Source organism: Dendronephthya gigantea, unplaced genomic scaffold (assembly GCF_004324835.1).
Source record: "Dendronephthya gigantea isolate DGI-Jeju-01 unplaced genomic scaffold, DenGig_1.0 000029F, whole genome shotgun sequence".
NCBI classification, from domain to species: Eukaryota; Metazoa; Cnidaria; class Anthozoa; order Malacalcyonacea; family Nephtheidae; genus Dendronephthya; species Dendronephthya gigantea.
The window spans coordinates 1,750,573-1,770,916 of record NW_021163039.1 but is presented as its reverse complement, the minus strand read 5'-3'; the positions used below and the strand labels follow the sequence as shown (position 1 = coordinate 1,770,916).

At 38.2% G+C, this 20,344-nt stretch overlaps 3 protein-coding genes across 5 annotated transcripts in view; 1 reads left to right on the top strand and 2 right to left on the bottom strand.

Annotated features, from left to right (window-relative positions):
* Positions 1-94: 94 nt before the first annotated feature.
* Positions 95-7,496, bottom strand: LOC114523953 (CDP-diacylglycerol--inositol 3-phosphatidyltransferase-like). Its single transcript, XM_028545021.1, has 7 exons — positions 7,408-7,496; positions 3,968-4,102; positions 3,834-3,873; positions 1,703-1,816; positions 1,255-1,327; positions 1,033-1,114; positions 95-258 (listed from the first exon to the last, which is right to left on the bottom strand). The coding sequence occupies exons 1-7, from the start codon at positions 7,445-7,447 to the stop codon at positions 95-97; spliced, it is 648 nt and encodes a 215-aa protein (XP_028400822.1). The 5' UTR covers positions 7,448-7,496.
* Positions 7,497-8,481: 985 nt separating this feature from the next.
* On the bottom strand, positions 8,482-19,516 carry LOC114523995 (CDP-diacylglycerol--inositol 3-phosphatidyltransferase-like). Of its 2 annotated transcripts, none has more exons than XM_028545086.1 (8): positions 14,257-14,374; positions 13,269-13,403; positions 13,135-13,174; positions 12,045-12,158; positions 11,291-11,363; positions 10,648-10,729; positions 9,620-9,807; positions 8,482-8,764 (listed from the first exon to the last, which is right to left on the bottom strand). In XM_028545086.1, the coding sequence occupies exons 1-7, from the start codon at positions 14,294-14,296 to the stop codon at positions 9,644-9,646; spliced, it is 648 nt and encodes a 215-aa protein (XP_028400887.1). In that variant the 5' UTR covers positions 14,297-14,374; the 3' UTR covers positions 8,482-8,764; positions 9,620-9,643. The 2 variants fall into 2 exon arrangements, with proteins under 2 accessions (XP_028400887.1, XP_028400888.1); XM_028545087.1 differs by lacking the exon at positions 14,257-14,374 and adding an exon at positions 19,412-19,516 and having other exon boundaries at positions 8,484-8,764.
* LOC114523993 (RIMS-binding protein 2-like) overlaps positions 14,476-20,344 on the top strand; it is a 55,360-nt gene continuing 49,491 nt past the window's right edge. For both annotated transcript variants that reach the window (XM_028545083.1, XM_028545082.1), the window contains exons 1-3: positions 14,476-15,574; positions 17,489-17,653; positions 19,436-19,603. In XM_028545083.1, the coding sequence (XP_028400884.1) occupies positions 14,750-15,574; positions 17,489-17,653; positions 19,436-19,603 (1,158 nt within the window). In that variant the 5' untranslated portion in view covers positions 14,476-14,749. The remainder of the gene's footprint in view (positions 15,575-17,488; positions 17,654-19,435; positions 19,604-20,344) is intronic.

The window sequence follows — 20,344 nt, the reverse complement described above, 5'->3', positions numbered from 1 at the left end:
CTCAATTTAGCTTCAAGTTCGCGATGTTGGCTTCAAAAATGGCTACCAATTACAAATTTCCTTTATTCGTTCCGATCTAAATAAGTTCCACTGGTCAACTGCTAGTCTTCCGTCTTTCAGCAACATCGTAAGCAACAACGTCTTGTGAGGCCGTCACCAAGTGAATCACGCTGATCAATTGTTTCAGGAAAAATATCGGAAAATTCACGTAGGCAACTAATGACCACCAACCAACTGAAACGTTGTTCACAGTAAAAACTAAGATATGATAAACAGAAAAATATCAAAAAACAGTACCCATCCCTATGCACGCTCAACTCTGCTCCCACCTCCCCTTTGTACCCGCTTTCGTGTCTAACTGAACTATGTATTCCCAAAACTGAACTATGTATTTCCCTTGTTTATTTCCTCACGGAGCTTAATTCTGTTTACATGACGGGTAGAGGGGGACTTATTTCGGGCTCATTTGGTTATCAACATGAACACAAAATGAAACTTATTCATACAAGACTAAACACAGCATGATGTGTGGATTTCGTAGAGCACTGAGCACTATACTGTCACAACCAGGAACTTCATCAGGATGTGTCGGAAGATGTAAAAAATATGATTGCTCGTGTCAATAGCCATGCACCTACCTCCATGCACTCCTCTTGCTATCTACTCCTATACACGCTCTTTCCTTTACCTATCTCAACGCACCCTCCTCTTTATACCCACCACTATGCACATTCCTCTCCACCCATGTGCACCCTACGCTGTGTACCCACCCCTTTGTACGCTCCACTCTGCACCTCAACGCCCCCTCCTCTTTATACCCACCTCTATGCACATTCCTCTCCTTCCGCATGCACCCTATGTTTTGTATAGCACGATCCACTCTGCACTCTGCACCACCTCAATTTGCCCTGTTTGTACCCGCCTCCATGTTCCTACTCTCCTCTATGCACCTTTCTCTGTCTAACCACCTTCCTGCGTTCCCCCCTCTACGTCCCCAGCCCACCTGTGTATGCGTTGTTATCTTACCGTTACCTGTTGGCCCGTATGAAAAGTGAATGAAGTACAACGCGACAAAAAACAGTTCGTTTCCCATACACATGATGAACAGAACAGTCTGAAACATAGAAACCACGTATCACGACATGAAAAACCTGCAGCCCCGAATATCATTGTAACGTTTACTGGCATTGTAGGCAAGATAGACGTGTGAAAATTTTCAACTACTCTGATATTTTGGAAATACACGAAACGTACCCAGGAGGAGTAGTACAGACGAAGAAAGAAGTTTGTTGTGATTTTGTGGCTTTGGTCACCTTTTATCAGCGAGCTATAGAAAAAAAATAATTAGTTTACTGGGCACTTGCTCAGCATGATCTATGATGAACCCGTTTTGACTTGGGGCACCGCGGTACCGGGCACTCTGTCTGAATGCATGCAGCCTAAGATTAACATATTTCATTGAATCTTAAACTACCTGTTTTGTGTCGTGCGTATTTGTCCAAATACCCAACTGAAGGCTAGTTTCCACTCGGACAGGACAGGAAAGTTTCCGACAAAGGAAATTTCCCTGTCCGTTCCGATCCAAAGGAGATTTTTCCTGAGTTGAAACTAGCCTTGACACCCTAGTTACTTCATCTATCAGATTGGTGGCTTTTATCAATTGACACCTCATTCAAAACAACACATAAGTTACACGGCTTACCTGTACATGTGTAACCAGTGACTGCTAATGTCCAGTGAAATGAGAAACTGAAAGACAACGCGATACGAGGGAAAGAACTCGCTCAACATCACCATAAGACATGTTGTTGCACACCTTTGGAATATTGTGAGTCATTTTTAGCTTTTAATACGCCGAGAGCGTCTAAATTAATTTAGTGTGGTGTAAATGGGACTTTAGTGGTTTGCATGCTGTCCAATATGCATTGCAAGTCAACAGGCTATAAAACATCCATCAGAAGTGTATTGGATCCGACAAAGTTGGTCGTGTGAACAGAGCTTTGCAGTACTTTTGCAGTTTGAACTACTATGTCCATGAATTCAAACGTCGCATTTTAGTCGCGTTGAATGCAATCCAAAAATAGATAATGAGATGCTGCTGAGGTTTATCATCTAATTATCTATTGTTTAAATTGCATTCGACGCGTACAAAATATGGCGTATGGATAATATACAGGGTGTCCCAAAAAAAACGAAAACTATTGAAATCACCCATAACAATACAATTGTTAGAGTTTGAATGCCCAAGCACTCTGTTGGGACCCACAGCTGTATAAATGTTTACCATACCATTTTTACGAAAGCACATGATGCAGTAAAATTTGCTTGTTCGCATGCAAAAATGATATTTATCAACAATATTTACAATTTACAAATATGGATAACATTATATAAATGTGTATCTCAAGGACCATGACCTTCGACATGTCCCCTTTCTCTAACATTTTATAAGTTGCATTAAATCCCCACGGGCTGAAATTCGTGAACACGGCATTCAAATTTTAACAATGAGTGATTTCAATAGTTTTCGTTTTTTTTGGGACACCCTGTACAGGGTGTATCAAAAAAAACGCAACCACTTAATATTCTAAAATTCATATTGTTCATAAGCTCAATAGATTTTATGCCCCTGGGATTTTAAAATGGCTTCTAATCGTACAGTTCAACTGCTAATGGTCAAATCAGCTAAACTAATAATGGTGTGCAGCTAACAACCGAACAACGAGTTTTTATTGTCGACCTTGTAAAATAAATTGTAAATAATATTTTACTCGTTAAATACTTTCAATTCAACTCGTTGGTTTACGCACCCGACTTTGTTTACCGACGATTGTGCCGCTAGAATATGATTACAAGCTTTCTCGCATTCCAGGGGCCAAACGTCTTTTGTGTTGTAGAACAAAGAGGATATTCATGAATATTAAGTGGTTGCGTCTTTTTTATACACCCTGTAGGCCAAAAACGTATTTTCAAATCCCAGAAGTATAATCAATTGCATTGGCATTTCAATGCAAATGCTGTTCGCAGCATCTATTTATGCAAGTTATGGCTTTGCACTTTGAAAAAAGGTGCTTTTCGACACAGGAAAATATAGCTTTCATTAGCTCCGAAGAAAGTGAGAATGTGTGGTCACAACTCACAAGTTTAAGGACTTCTTTACCGAGCAACACAGCTAGTTGGATCTTCAACACATTCGACGGACGAGAAAGTACAAATATTGTGCATTCCAACGAAAAGAATTGAAGTGCATTAGCGGGCCTCGAGCGGCACAATAGTCTTCATATATTTAATAATATTTGATCCAGATACTGGAAAGCGTTTCCTAAATATTCGTAGCGTGTATACTACGTGTGATTTGGAGAGTCTATTTGAAGTTATCAGAGTTGATCGAGACCCGTGTGTGTGTATATATCTACCACGAGACACGGTTAAGAGAGAAATGCCTTTAGACCGATCTAATGTAAGTACAACACAGTTCATATTTCATGTTTTCATGTTTTGGGGGCAGGAATTTATTTTTGGTTCAGATCTGAACTCGTTTTAGTTTAAGTGTAGCATTTAAAAGGTTAATGTTGGTATATATAGCATACTGAGCATATTGTTATTTATTGCCCTTTGATTAATTTGTCTTAGGCCTGGTTAAACTTTACATTTTGGTCGCGTCGAATTCAATTCAAATAATGAGGCTTACTGTAATTAGTTTTATCATCTCATTATCTATTGTTTGAATTGCATTCGAAGCGACCAAAATGCGACGTTTAACCAAGGCCTTAAAAATCTCGTTATTCGGTGCGTTGAAAATACCAGTTAGAGAATTAGATATAAAGACTAACCTGTCTGTAAGCATGTCCAACATTGCTCCAAATTTTGATACTGAATAGCAAAAAATATGACGTTAATTGTTTTCACAACAACATTGTATGAGCAACGATATGCGGATTTTGTCACAAAAAATCAAATTTCGTACCCTGGCCTTGGCGACGAGCAAAATATCCATCAAATTGATCCAGAAAAGCATTGAGCAAATAACATGTTGCAAATATTACTGGACTAACGGCCATGTAGTAGAATGACAGAATGGCAAGAAATATACGAACGTAGCCTAAAAAAGTAGGAAAGTCACAAGGAGGGCCCGCAGGAGGAGGGGGCAATTTGTCCCATAACCCAGGTTGGCAGGGTCGCCAAAGTACCACGGGAATAGCATTAAACTATCACCCGAAAAAGTTTGTCCTTTAAAAATATGCATATTTTTTCCTCGCCCCCCATGACACAGCTAACCTATGCCTAATAACCTAATATCATTTAATACATAAGAGATGCCTGCGGAGAAGGCTAATTATTACTATGACTATGCGTTTATAAAGCCGCGTTAACACTCTGGCCTGGACCAGGTCTGAAAGCCAAGATACAATACAAAATACTTGGAAAAGACGCCGAAAGGTGCATGGTGATACTAGAATTTATTCTATAAAATTAACCCTCAAAATTTGAAAATTGAACAGTGCATGCATATGATTAAGATAAAGGATTGGGAAAATTACATTAGTATTGTAAGCGAGGAGTAGGAATATGAAATAAAACTTTAATAGAAAATACATCGATATAAATCATCGAATTACGACATTTGGCAACAAGAAAAGAAGAATGCCACCGCCTGAACCACAAACGGAGGCAACAACGTCTCAGCAAAACGAAAGCAGTCCCGAATTACAGGCGATTCAGCAAGCAATTGGTTCGTTGAACACGGGAGCCCCTCGAAGCGGCTTACCACCTCTTTCACCGCTTGACCCCCACAAAGACCGCACCTGTTTTAGCCCATTATGATCTGAACGCACCAACCAAGCTGGTAGTTGTTGCTTCTCCTTGGGCAGTTGGAGCCATACTCCTACAACAACAACCCGACACCAACTACCGTCCAGTCGTTTATGGAAGTCGTTCACTCACCACCACGGAAGTCAAGTACGTATGGTCACATCGAAAAGGAAGCTCTCGCACTCGTATTCGGGTGTGAACATTTTCACATGTACCCATTTGGCAGAAAATTTGAGCTTGAAACTGACCATAAACCCCTTGAATACATCTTCCAGCCAAAATCAAGTAAACCACCTCCAGCTCGTATCGAGAGATGGCAACTTCGATTGCACCGTCCAGGTCCTCAAAACCTAGCAGATTCCCTATCAAGATTGACACCAAAACAACCACCATCAAAGCGCGACAACAGTGCTGACAGACATGTTAACCTTATCGCCCAACACATGTCACCTCGAGCAATCGACACAGAAGAAATTCGCTCAGCTTTTGTCCATGACCCGGAACTGCAGCTTGTTCGAAAATGCATCGCTGAAAATACTCCATACAAACTCCCCAGTAGTTTTAAAGGCGTAGCTAGCGAGCTATGTGTGGCAAACGACATCGTTCTCCGTCGAACTCGAATAGTTCTTCCAAACGAATTGCGCACGAAAGCCATCACAGCAGCCCACGAGGATCACGCAGGAATCACCCGTTGCAAACATCGACTCAGATAAAAGGTGGTGGCCTGGTATGGATAAAGACGTAGAGGCACTCGTTAAACGCTGTCACCCTTGTCAAGTAACTGGCCAACCAACCCAACCAACCCCACTTAACTCGACTCCACTACCGAGTTGCCCCTGGGAATATCTAGCCTTCGACATCTGTGGTCCATTCCCAACCGGAGACTATGCATTAGTCTTGATCGATTACTACTCTCGATGGGTCGAAGTAGAAGTTGTTACGACCACCACATCAGCAAGAATCCTCAAATGGTTAGATTCTGTGTTTGCCACTCACGGTTATCCCATCACACTGCAAACCGATAATGCGACCTACTTCAAGTGGCGTAGCCAGTCTGACGATTTAGTCATGCTATGCAAATTTTATGTTATTATCATTATTCATTTCTTTAGAAATTCATTGTTTTCACAGTCAATGAACAGCAATTGCAAACTATTAGCATAGCATGACTAAATTGTCGGGCTGGCTACGCCACTGCGCTACTTCACCTCTGTGGAATTCAGAAATACCCTCAAGGATTGGGGAATCAAACCACGTACATTCACTGAATATTGGCCCCAGGCGAATGGATTGGTGGAACGATTCAACTAGATCCTTCTGAAGTTTATCCAAACCGCCTTATAAGTTGAAGGAAAGAATTGAAAAGGAATCCATTCCAATAATGCTTCGCAATTATCGCACAACCCCCCATCGCACAACAGAGAAAACACCAGCATTACTTCTAATGAACCGAGAGTTGCGAACCAAGGTACCTAGTATCCAACAACCACCCAGCAACCCACTTGCCAGTGAGATCAAGCTAGCTGACAAGAAAAGAAGAGCCAAACCTCATTAATTTAAGAAAGGCGAATTGGTCGTATTAAAACAACCGCATGTCAATAAATTTTCAACAACGTTCAACCCGGACCCTCTCACAATAATCAGCATCAACGGCTCTCAGATTGTTATGCGAAGCAAAACCGGACAAATCTATCGCCGAAATTCATCCCATGTGAAAGAGTTTAATCAACCAAACGCGCCAACCGCAGAACACATCAACGATGAAGACTTAGAAGATCTCATACCACCCTACAATTCATCTGGTGATAAACAAGAAACCCCACCGCAACCTTTACCACTAAACCCACCAGACCCACCTTTAAGAAGATCCAGCAGACACAGGGAAACCGCCTAGCTACTTCCAGCATGGATAGACAGATGAAGAAAAATTTAGTCAGTGACGTTTACACTCGTTAACATCTAACAATAATTGATATTTTTTGAATAGTGAAACTTTCCCAAAAAGGGGAGGATGTCGTGTGACAATTAATTATATTTAGAAATGACGGACACGTGAACAGTGCATGCATATGATTAAGATAAGGATTGGGAAAATTACATTAGTATTGTAAGCGAGGAGTAGGAATATGAAATAAAACTTTAATAGAAAATACATCGATATAAATCACCGAATTACGACAGCCACCTCTTCTGTTGGTCTAGATTTTGTGGCCTGCCCCAGGCCTCGTCTACAGGCCAGACAAACAACGTTCACATCTTGGCCTAGACATGGTCCATGTCAGCTCAAAGCACGTGGTGTAAACGCGGCTTTAGGTATGCTATCCCCTAATCCACAATCTTGTAATATTATCTATCTCTGCTTAGTTTATAAGGATAGTCTATCTTGGTACAGACGAGGGACTCTCTCATTTAAATCAATTACATATAAAATTCCGAGTCATTAATATTGAATAATATCTATTAATATTATATGAACATTCGTATTTTGTGATAGCTTCTCAGCAAGCAATTCCAATTTCTTTATTTTCTTCAATATTTGTAATTCAAACGCGCCATTTTTTACATGCATTGGAATATTTTTATTGCGGCACTTACCTATCAAATTTGGAACGAACAAAAATACGTTTTCGGCCATTTTGCCAAGCAGCCAAAGTCCTCAGCAGATAAATTCACTAAACTCTCAGTCTCAGCAATAGAAAATAACGTGCAATGAGGTGAATTGAATATCGTGCAATTCTCTTCGAAGAATATCGTGATCGCGATTATCGGTTGAGTTACGACTCCGTAACAATTGCTCATTATGGAAGACGTGATATCTATTCGAAAACCTATTCAATTATGTGATTATTCATAGCGAGAAGTGTTAGTTGTTTTGTGTGTATTTTGTTAAAGAAAGACAGAGTCAAAGTCTATGAATGAGCAATTATCCCATGGTGCTTGAGGCAAATCTCGAGGGGGGGAAGGGAGATACAAGAGAGTCGTATAGCTGCCTTCCAAGTTTTCTCACAACATTTTCGAGAGTATTACGGCACGATGTATGATATATCATATATTTTTGTCTATATTGTTAATAAGAGTTTATATCTCCTTGGGCGTAAAAAAGAGGTTCTTTTTGGCTGATATGGCGAGATCAGCGTGCCTTATATGTCATGAAAAAGCACAAAAAACACACTCGATTTTGAAGACAACCATAATCTGACAGTCATGCAATGCAGCACCCTGGGGCCGGTTGTATCAAGCCCGTTTAGCTTAAACGGTGGATAAGTACCTTAATACAAAGATACAGTTTACCACTACATATTCAGTGCATAATATTCAAGTTGACTCGTTTAAGAGAGATGTAAGAGTGTTATTTTATTTTGACTTATCCACCGTTTAAGCTAAACGGGCTTGATACAACCGGCCCCTGGTTGCCAGAGATTTTTTTCATGTATGGTTTGAAGATTGGTTTCTTTGTTTCTTAGGTATATCTGAACTTCTCGTCTGGTATTGGCTTTCGGTTTTCCATGCAGTACAAACTTTCCGATTTACCAATAATTTCGGCAGAAACTGGTTAATTTCGGGTTGAAATTCCCACACTTCTCGTATGGAATCTGTTTTGCGTTAAAGCAGAAATTAAAGAAATTAAATTTACTCGAAAACGACGTCTATGTACACCGTACCAGCATGCATGCAGGAGAAAATATGCAAACCAACAAAACTGTATATGTTTTCTTGTATATAACTGTCTATTATGTTAGATTAATTAACATCCAACGAAGAATAATAACAAGAGGAAATACATGCAATGATCGTAAAAGCTATTAACACCTTTAAGACCTCATGCAAATCAAGAGTTTTTAGTTCGTTGCCCAAAACAAATTTCTCTCACTGTTTGAATATCAGCACATGCCGTCCAGTGACCGGAGCAGTGGAATTTCAACTTTTTCTTGCAAGTTCATCAGCTTAACAACTATAAAATGTAAGAAAATGATTATATCAGTTGGTGAATTAGTTTCTGACGAATATCTTGAGTGCAGCGGAGGCCTGGGAAGCATACTAAACGGGCATGATGAAAAAGAAAAACAAAATAACTTCACGTCAAAGGTGGCATAACAACGTATAAGATCTACGACGTCAATCACGACGAAATAGCTAGGGTATAATGATGGGTAAATTGGATATATGAAGTACCTTTGCGGTCTCAGATAGCGTACTCGCTGTTTACGTCTTTGCGACGCGGTAAATCGCAGATTTCCTGGAGCTGGTTGTATAAAACTCTTCAACTACATTTCGCATGGTTAAATCCTAGTTAACTCGAAAATACACACGACTCTGATTAGCCAATTCTGTCCTTAACCACAGGTAAAAGTTAACTAGTCCTTTATACAACTGACATCAGGTCTCAAGTAGAACACCAGCATTTAGCCTTAGAAGGTGCAACTTAATCCAAGTCGGCTTAGTGAAAGTTCTCCCATTCATAAAAAATGATGTATTTAACTTTATCATTGCACTTATAATTGATTGATTTCATAATTGATAATATTCGGAAAGTTTTCTTTCGACCATTAATTTAAAGGAATCTTCTCGTGGCGTCGCCGTCCTAAATCGCTAAAGTTCGCTAAAAACACCTTTTGCCATCCGTCAGGACAGTTCAATCAATCAAAACCTTTCTTTAACCACCGTAAAATATATGACGAAAGACCTTCGGCGGAACGTCGATGTTTATATGTCTACTTTATAACTGCTCTTATACTACGTATAAAAAAGGATTAAATTAAATCCAGTATACATCCAGGGAGAGATTCGTTAATCTTCTTTTCATTACCTCGTCAACTGCTTGATCGGTTAGTCAACTGTTAGTCTTCCGTCTTTCAGCAACATCGTAAGCAACAACGTCTTGTGAGGCCGTCACCAAGTGAATCACGCTGATCAATTGTTTCAGGAAAAATATCGGGAAATTCACGTAGGCAACTAATGACCACAAACCAACTGGAACGTCGTTCACAGTAAAAACTAAAAATTCGATAAACATGATGTCGTTACGAACAGCATTGTACATCGTGTCAAGCCAGCGTTAGTTATAGAAAAAGTCTAAACTATCATGTTCCCGTTATTAAGCAACCCCCTCCCCGCCGCCGGGAGCTTGATAACTGTCTCCACACCCTTTTGACAGCGGGAAATATCGTCTATCTACTTAGATATCAACATATACAGAAGAAAGAACTGTTAATCACCTCAGCTAAGTTTCCAGACAATGTCTTAATCGACTTACGTATTAAATATGTACTGTATTGGTGTGTCTGATGAAGTTGCAATATAAGGTACGTATGTATGTATGTTGCAGGATGGTATCTTGTATTAACATTGAATGTTTATGAGTGCAATGGCAAGAACGTTTTCAACAAGGTGAAAGATGGAATGGTTAATTCAACGAGGCAAACGCCTGTATTCTAAAAAGCTCACTCACACTCAAACTCATTGAGTGGGAGACCTCAATCTTCCTATAACTTTTCAATTGCATGCGGTATTTTCAGTTAAACAAATAGCTTGATTTTCAATGTTTTAGCTTAAATCTACTCATTGACTAAGAAAAAACAGTGTGAGTTTGAGTGAGCTTTTTAAATACAGGCGAAAGTCGAGTGCAATGGCACATTTCCTCTTTCACCGAATGAAAATATTCTTTCCATTGCAGGGATGAAAACATTCATTATTTGTTTTATTTCACGCCAAGAAACACCAACAAAGATCTAATGTAATTAATGTATTATCAAGTTTATTAGGTAAAAGTTTGTGTTTATAAATGCGTGCGAGCACCCCTGGTTTCCTATTTCATCCGGTTGTCCATAAACATACCTGTTGGCCCGTATGAAAAGTGAATGAAGTACAACGCGACAAAAAACAGTTCGTTTCCCATACACATGATGAACAGAACAGTCTGAAACATAGAAACAACGTATTAATCTCTTACGCCCAGTCCACACCACATGCCAAATTTTCTGTCTTGGCGGTAAAAAGGAAACCAACTTCGCATGGCTACAATATATTCTCCGGAATTTGCAACATTTTGCAAACTAAACTTTGTAATAATACTAATTAGTATGCTCTTTCAAGCTGTGATAATATGTTCTTGTTTCTCAGAACTAAAATCGGTCTATAGCGCATAAGGTCCATTGAAATTTTTCGATACTGAAGTCGTAAATATTAAAGAATGGAAAAAATATATAAATCCTCAAAAATTGCATTACTCTTTTAGCGAAGTGCAGTCTTGACAGCCTGATTTTCACACTATTGGATTTTCACTTGCGGAAAAGCATTACTGGTAAAAAATTTCATCCCCGGTTGTGGATGAAAATACAAATCCACTATAAATCCACCACTGAATACCCAACAATCCTTTCGGTTTTTTAATCACACTTGTGGCGGTCAGATTTGCGTGGTTTGCGAAACGTCCGGGCTGGTACCTGCCTGGTACCGTAGACGGTAGCACGAAACCTACCCTGGAAGTGTAGTAAAGTCGAAGGAAGAAGTTTGTGGACGTTTTGTGACTTTGATCGCCTTTTATCAGCGAGCTGGAAAAGAGAAAAAGATCTGCTGATTTATCCTACCTAGAAAACGATCAGTCCTACGATTTATAGACAGTGGTAACTACATTTTGCGAATGATTATGTACCAAGCAACCGTTTAGGCAAACTTGGACATAGAAAAAATAAGTTGGTTAGTTATTTTTTCATTAGTGACTTTATCTCCAACGTGGACGTGAAGTAATAGTGCTGTTATTTTTACACTTTTACAACAGGGATAAAGTAAACAGATCATCAGTAAACAGAATGAGAGACATATTTCAACAATTTAAAACTCGGTTCCTGAAAACAGCGGCTGTTTTCATATCACGTTGTAGCTATAAACGAAACGAAGGTCTGTGTTTAGGCTAGTGCATCGTAAACTCGCCTTGTGTAAACGCAAGCAAAAAGACGAATATTCAATCAAGACGAACAGACTCCTTTAGAATAGAAATCGTCCCAATGCCAGTGGGCAAAACGCTTACGGTTAATAGTCCTTTCTTAATAATGACGTCAAACGCGGAAAGTTTGATGTTACACGAAATTTGATTGGTTCCACAAAACTATCGAGCAAATATGAAATTTTGTGTAACATCAGACTTTCCGCGTTTGACGTCATTATGAAAAAGGTCTATTAAACAATGCGTTAAAACAACGGTGCAGGCCATTTTCAGGGGTTACACGGCTTACCTGTACATATGTAACCAGTGACTGCTGATGTCCAGTGAAATGAGAAACTGAAAGACAACGCGATACGAGGGAAAGAACTCGCTCAACATCACCATAAGACACGTTGTTGCACACCTTTGGAATAGATAAATAAATTAATTAGAATGCAGGCGCGAAGTGTTCTAACAAGTTTGGAACGTTTGCGATGTAACTATATTGTTACAGTCTTGCGGTGTTCCACATTATTGTTACACTTGGTTGCATCTCAGCGTATATCATAGCTGTAGTATGATTATTGTGAGCTGTACACAATTCAATCCTTTGAGTTGCACAACGTTTAATTTGCAGTGAACATTTATCTATTCATCAATGGTAAACCCAACGAAATCTCGAGAGTCGAAAGCAAATATGGTAAAAAACCCACCTGTCTACACATTGTTGTGAAAATAGTAGAGTAATTTATCGGTTTATTGTAAGTAAACTACAGCCTAAAACAGATTTCGTAACAGTCAAACTGTTTTAATCCGCGAAAATTTATCAGCAATAGGGTCCTTTCGCATAATGACGTAAAACACGGAGTGCGTGGTGTGATGTTACCAGACGTACGTTTGAGTGGCTCCGCGAGACTAATGAGCCAATCAAACTTTGAATCAGGTCAGATACCTGGATTATGGACGGTGTTTTAAGAACTTTCAACCCTTTGGGTTGTTTTTAAATTTCAAATCTAACAAGTTTTTTCAACATGAACAGTATATGAATGTTGTTTCAATTGTGAATGTTGAACCTGAATTCTAACATCCTTCTTACATGTATCATGGCTGATTGTATTGGACATGGTAGAACAATGTTGTTGCATGATAAAATTACAAGCATGGAGCCATGGAGGGCACCTGAACTTGCTGCACTGGTTGGCAATATAGTTCATATAATAGTGTCTTTGTTCTGGCATCCACCGAGTTTGGAGATTATATTCTTAGTAAAAGGCACTCAATAAACTACTGTGCAGCCACTAAACTATCAGCGAAGTACCATACAAAACTATTGAGTGAACATCAAGAGCAATTTAATAATATACCTGGTAAATTATTATAGGTATACAAATACTCCTAACCTGTCTGTAAGCATGTCCAACATTGCTCCAAACTTTGATGCTAAATTGTTAAAACACCATTTGGAATTAGTTATACATTAAGGACAATATGATACAGAACTGTCTACCTTAGCGCTTAAAATCACATTTCTTACCCTGGCCTAGAAGACGAGCAAAATGTCCGTCAAAGGCATCCAGAAAACTACTGAGCAGATAACATATTGTAAATGTTACTGGACTATCAGCCATGTAGTAAAATGACACAAACGCTAGGATGATTCGACCATAGCCTAACAAAAAAAAATGCTTATAAATTGCCAGACTTGCTACCTACAAACAATGTATAATTTCATGGGTTGAAACAATCTAAAATTTATAGAACATGAACTTTTTTTAAATTTAACAAACGTTTTATTTTAGCTAGTTAAAAAATAGAGACATAAAGTGGAGGAACATGGGTGAGTCAACAAGTGTTCTTTTTTGAGAAGTTTGGAAGAAGTTTTTTGATATATACTCAGATCAGTTAATTAAAGGTCTTTTTTATAGTTGTCTGCAATGAAAATATTCGAAGAACTACACACAAGTCACAACCAGCACTTACATGTGGTCACATAGGAAACATAGTTCACACAAGTTTAAGTTTTGCTCAAACTCAGTTTAATTAACTGTCCAGTCTGTCCTGCATGAACATGTTGGGTTCAGGACAGTTAATAATAAACAAATCTCTTTAGCATTGTTATATAGCTAGGCCGCCTTTTGATGTGATAACAATTTCAAGCTTATTTATTTAGCAATCTGGTAACTTTGCTCCTGAATGGTAAACGTTCGAGAGGATGGCATTAGAAAATAAAAATATAGCATAAAAATAAGTTGTACTGATCACTAATTGGTGAGCCTTCATGTATGACATTAGTCAGTGGAATCCCTTGCAAAAGATTCAGAAATGGCTGTTATGCAAAATAGTATTTATTGCATTTCAGCTTGATTACACCATATGCGTATATTTATAACAGAAAAGGTACGATTGTACGATTTCTTAAAAAAATTAATCATTAACCCACCCTTTTAATGGCGGGCAATTCCCAAAGGGACATTTAGCTATTTCGATGCATTTCACATCGAATTTCTTTTTGTTCCACTCACCAATTAAATTTGGGACGAACAGGAACACGTTTTCTGTCATTTTGCGAAGGTGTTTACCCAAAGAAATCGCTTAATTCGTGGAAGATATTTTATGTTTATCTTTGCAAGTCGATATGGAAATTTGAATGAAATCGACAAAGTCGATTTCGAATCTTCCAAATATGGTCACGCTTGCCTTTTTTGGAAGAGTGCGAATAATCAAAATGTAAGCTGCCGTCATGCCGAAGAGTTGTATAAAATACACAAGGTTTAAATTTTGTAACGTAATAAGCCTGATTTAAACTGATTTAAACGGTGTTTTAAATAAACATAATATCGGAATGACCGTATCTACTATGGCGTGTAATCTCTTTGGACGTGAGGGAGTAAAATGCTGCAATTTTACGGCCGAAATTCGCTTGGATCAGAAATTATGCCGTTGCCAGATTTCGCGATAGCAAATTTACGGGTTTGCAAGCCAGGGGCTGCGAATTCAATTGCTTGAATATTTTCTATGGCCTCGAGGATTCCTTTGGCAAACGAGAACTCCCATGGGGGAGCAAAAAAGGTCCAAAATCAGCAGGGCGGATCGAGTAATTTGTGGGGAAACCAGGATGAAATGAGGCGATATGTTTCCAAGCTCAAATCTGAACTAGCTGAGCAAAAGAATCGGGTAAAGAGGGTGCATCGCGACAAATCCGAAGAAATCAAACGACTCCAAGAGAATTTAGATCACGAGAAGCAGAAAGCTATCGAGAATGTCTCCAAGAAACTAGAAAGCGATAAAGTATACGAGCTAAAGAAAATGAAAGAGTCGGTGGCAAAACAAAAGGAGCACGAGCTTCGTCAAGTATTGCGAGTCAAAGACGAAGAAATGCGAACGTTGAAGCAGGAATTGCAAGAAAGCAAGAACACTACAAGGATTTTAGAAGTTGAAAATAAACGAATACTAAGTGAGCAATCCCGTGGTGTTGACACAAATGATAACGAGAGACGTTGGAAGGGCGAAGTTAGTTCGCTACGAAACGATAAGAAACGCTTGGAGGAGAGTTTGAGGATTAAATCCGAAGCTGATTTCGAAAAGGCCGAGCTTATACGAAAGCTTAAGCAAGAACACGACTTAGAAATACGACGACTCACTAGGGAATCAAAGCGAGAATCCATGAAAGAGTTTAGGCAATTAAAAGCCGTTTCGAAAGAAGTCGAATTAAAAAATCATCAACTCGCTGCGAAGGAGGCAGAGATGAGACGTCTGGAAAGGGAGAGAAACAACTTGGGAAACGAGCTTAATTTACAACGTAGAGACAGCCTGAAGAAAAGCAATTCGTTCAATTCACAGGTAAACTTTAATTCTACACAAATATTACTTGCTAATAGAAAATTTCCGGCTGGTAATTTCGATAGCGTGAGTTTGTATTTAATATAAATGGCCGGTGATCATTACGGATTTTAAAAAGGTGTGATTATTTTAGTTGTTTATGTAATGTTTACCCTTTCAATAAATGATTATGAGGCTTTATTGTTCGTCTATCGTCTAAACACATTACATCAAAGCCAAATAAATAGATAGAAAGTTATTGTAAGTTCGTAAAATAGTAGACAGCGATTTTGGCAATGTTTATTTTGGTTAATCAGTTTTGCCAACATTCGTGTATGCAAGCACACAGTCAAGTGGTATCCACCGAACACGCTTTAAGAATGTGGTTTTTGCATGATTGAGAGCTCTACCGGGCACATTATTTATGATGGGATTAAAAAAATCCACGGCCACGAATGTAGATTTGTTCGAAATGAAATACGTGTTGAGATACATTGTAGAAATCAATGTGGTGTCATGGTGATGGCGTCGTAGTATTGCATTCATGCATGACGACTTCCGTTTGGTCATTCAAAGTATGCATGTCATAAAATATGGGCAAACTTTGTCTCTGGTCATATATAAAAACTATAAAGTTTAAATCTTTTGAACTGCGCTGGTATTCTTAAAAGTAATTTGCAACATTTTATGCATGTTCCATTGGTTTTCTATGTAACAATTTAGAACATGTAATAATCTAATATCATGTATTTCTGACAGCTTAAGGTTGAATTAGCTATGAAATTGTTGAAGTGATTCCTTTTGTACAAGCCAAATGAAATGAATGGCATATAGAATGAAACCTTATGCATATCAATTTTATAACACAAATTTTGGGCATCTTATTCAGTCAAAGGCAATTAGGTTTTCATATGTATGTATAATTGCCAAAGGTCATTACTGAGTGATACATACTAACTTAATGTCAGTGAAATTGGGTGTTCCTTTATGTTAGACACTCCAATATTATCTTGCAATGTTGCAATTTTTATCTGTGTATGTGTATAATTGCTCTGACAATTTTGCAACCTTTTTTCCATGCACTGATTAGTTACTTGAAGATATAAATAAGCTCTAATTTGAGCTTCAGTATATTTGATGAGCTACTTTTTTGCTGGCCAGTAAAACTTTTTTTATAAATCTCACTTAAAGTGCAATTTTTTAATTGCATCTGTTGCAACTTTGGAGCAACTAGTCCTAGTCTTAATTGTGATGCATGACACAAGAGAATGAAAACATGACCTTTGTTCACCTGCTAACTAACAGTAGATTAAGTATGTACTCCTCCATTGTTGGGAAAACTATTCTGCTTTTAGATAGATGAACATATTTAATCAGGGTTCATCTCAGCAAGACTGCTTTTAAGAACTGAAGTACGTTTGGGTATTTTGATGCATCCCTCTCAGTGTGACATTGACATTGGATATCTTAATAGAGGGACACACTTACTGAGTACCTCTATGATGGGAAGTTTTTGAACACAAGCCAGAAAGCATGCCTCTGTAGCCTGGGGTATGAATCATTAATCACCCACTCACCTATCCCTTACTGCTACTGCATCTTGATATATTCATAGCAGCTGCCAAATTTTGTTGTTTCTTGATTACAGAATAGTGTTATGCGCAGATAAGAATTGCCAATGATTTTTTTTCACGTACGTGTTTGGCTTTATTCAGTTGGTTAACCACATCATGCTCAAAGATTTCTATAAATACATTTTTGTCATTCACTCTTCCCTTGTGTTCAGTTGTACCCGACACAAGTAATACTACAACATAGTAAAATGAGTGAACCTGTGATTAAAGTTTTGCTCATATATATCATGCTCAGCCTTGTCCAATAATTGTTTAAAAGTCGTTGTTTAAATACCAATGATTTTGTTTGTAATGTTTTTAGAAAGTGAAAGGATTGTCAGCATCCCAAAACTCAGAGTCAGATATTGACAATGTCGCCGAGGAAAGGATAAAGAAACTAAAAATGAGGAATTCTGAGCTCGTTGCCATTGCAAGAAAGTTGGAAGAGAAAGCCAAACATCTGCAAGAAGAAAAGGATTTGTTGGAGGTAATTATGATTGTCACAACAACGCCAGATGATTTATTTGAATTTGGTCCGAGAGCCAGAGGTGCACCGACGTTTTGTTGATCTCAATCACGATCTAATTTTATCGGATCCAATTCACTCGTAGCCGTCGTAGGCTTACCACTTTGGTTTTTCGTAAAGATAAAGACCACTTTAGGTCTTTATCTTTACGAAAAACCAAAGTTGTAAAGCCTTTAAAGAAACGCTGAGGGCTTTTTTAAGTTCATTTTTCAGAAACTTCTGATGACTGATATATTTTAAAACTCTCAGCTGGACAACTAATATCGATCCACTCCCGAAAAATTGGGATCGATCAAGGCTTTCTCATATGATTCATATGAAAACCGCAATCATATTACGAGACAATCAGCTTTTAAAAATTCCTTATAAATTATCAGTTTTATCTATAAATTAAATCGCGTTCCAGTTTTCTGACTTATTTCCGTATCTCCCTTGTTGTCAAAATCCAGCAAAACCGAAAATTTCCGACCATTTGCTGAATTTATGAATGAGTGACATCTCAATGGTGACACTCCTCACCGCGAGCCATGCATTGCTGTCAAGAGAATGCAACTCAATATAGGATTTGCCCACTTACTGAATTGGACCGCGTTTTCGTCGTAAAAGCGAGTGTAAAATGCTATATGATGCTATCTACGACGAGGACGTGCAACATGAAACAGTCGCTAGTGTTTTAGGCTATGCGCTCACGAGCGTCGTTTTCGAGCGTTTTCAAAATCGTTTTTATCTACTTTATCGCTGTGACGATATGTTAAATTAGCTGCAACTTCTACTGTAAATTGACGGTGTTTGAAACCGTTTTCGCATGAAGACGAAAATGAAAATGCTCGAAAACGTTACCGTGTGCACATATAGTCTTAGGAACCCAGTTTCAATTCATCGCTATTATCCCTACTTTGGTTTTAAATCAATGGGAGTGGCGATAGTATAGCGATGAATTATATTCTTGTTCATGAACTTATTAACCATTTCTATAAAATTTATTTTGCATGCAATCAGCTTTGACTTTGTTTAATTAAACAGCCTATAATTTTTATCCCCCTTCTGAAACGGTGGAATAGGCCTAATCGAAGTTTTGCAGTCTAAGTAATGAATTGCAATAACCACAAAATCTACGACGTGAACTTCTCATTTTTATCCTGTGACTAATCTCAGACACAATAAAGCCCCACACACCGTACGGTTAATTGTAGCATATTCGATTCCCACGAGTATAAAGGTCAGATTTTAAATTCCGCTATCAACGAATGAACAAAAATATGGCATAAAGTTGGTAAACACTGTTTTTCATTCGTCACAATTGCAATTGTGTTATTAACTTATTTTACATATTGTGTAAATAGCTTAAAATGGCCTAGCCTGGCCAGATCTAGCAATGGTGTTCTAACAATTAAGAAACTCAACAATGTTTTGGGTATTCGTATTTAATAAGTGCATGGTGCGCTATTAATGTGAAAGTGCATGGTGCGAAAATTGAGACTTAACAATTTACAATCAGGGGCCGGTTGTATGAAACTCTTTAACTACATTTTGCATAGTTAAATCCTAGTTAAATCATGACTCTGATTGGCCAATTCTGTCTTTAACTACAGTTAAAATTTAACTATAGACTATAGTCTTTTATACCACCCCAGTCATAGAATTCCGAGTTAGCAGACCAACGACTGGGTGTATTCAAGAAAATATTATTTGTATTGAAAATCATGTGTTTCGACTCACAGTTCTGCTCAAAATTCTCGCTAGAAATCAAGCGGAATGAATAACTCCGATGTGGGCAATCTCAAGAAGGCGTTTGCACGACAGAGAGCCAAAGATCTTGCTGAACGAGCCAAGCTCTTGATGAATAAGGATAATGAAATAAACAATTTGAAGAAAGAAGTCGAGGAAACACGTCACAATGGCTTTAATGAGGTAGGCAGATTTATTATACCGAGCGTATTTCTATGCATAAAAAGCTATGTTTTGACAATGTAAGTTATGGAATGGTCGGAGCGAATTTCGAAAGGTAGCCTTTTGGATTTGAAACAACTTGTTACATATATATATATATATGTATATATATTCGATGCAATGACCTATATTTATAGCAATGCCAAACAACAACATATAGATAAAAGTTAATCGCTACGCAGCGACCATTAATACCTCATGGCGAGTTCACAGCGTGTTTTAACAACACTGTGCTTGTTGCTTTAAATATTTCTCACGGATTGACACATTCGAGATTCATCCAAGATTGATGGAAACCGGGGCGCTTATGGAAACCTAAATTTCCACGCGCGTATCGAGGTAATTAAATTCCTATAATTTTATTGGCTACACTCATTTGCATCATTTCACACTTTATATAAACCTATAAAATACATAGCTAACCATAATCAATTCACAATATCATATATATAATCTACCGTGCATGGATGTAGAAGAATTTTACTCACAGCATGTCTTAACAATATGATGCACGTTTTTTAATAACTTATGGATGCACACTGAGTTTACTGACTCGGCAGATTTTTAGATATGTTGACCAGTACCACTTTTAGAAAATGACATAATTGCATCTGAAGTAATGATGTCCTCTTTATGATATGTGATCAAACATGATCATTCTGTCGAGTAACACACGTAGGCTAGCTCGCACAGCTAGCTCAT

Coding starts and splice junctions, on each gene's coding strand:
- LOC114523953 (XM_028545021.1), bottom strand. CDS start 7,447: ATGGCCGAAAACGTATTTTTGTTCGTTCCAAATTTGATAG. Junction 1,817..3,833: donor TTGGACATGCTTACAGACAG/GTTAGTCTTTAT, acceptor AATATTCCAAAG/GTGTGCAACAACATGTCTTA. Junction 1,328..1,702: donor CACTGGTTACACATGTACAG/GTAAGCCGTGTA, acceptor TTTTTTCTATAG/CTCGCTGATAAAAGGTGACC.
- LOC114523995 (XM_028545086.1), bottom strand. CDS start 14,296: ATGACAGAAAACGTGTTCCTGTTCGTCCCAAATTTAATTG. Junction 13,175..13,268: donor TGCTCGTCTTCTAGGCCAGG/GTAAGAAATGTG, acceptor TTAACAATTTAG/CATCAAAGTTTGGAGCAATG. Junction 11,364..12,044: donor CACTGGTTACATATGTACAG/GTAAGCCGTGTA, acceptor TCTCTTTTCCAG/CTCGCTGATAAAAGGCGATC.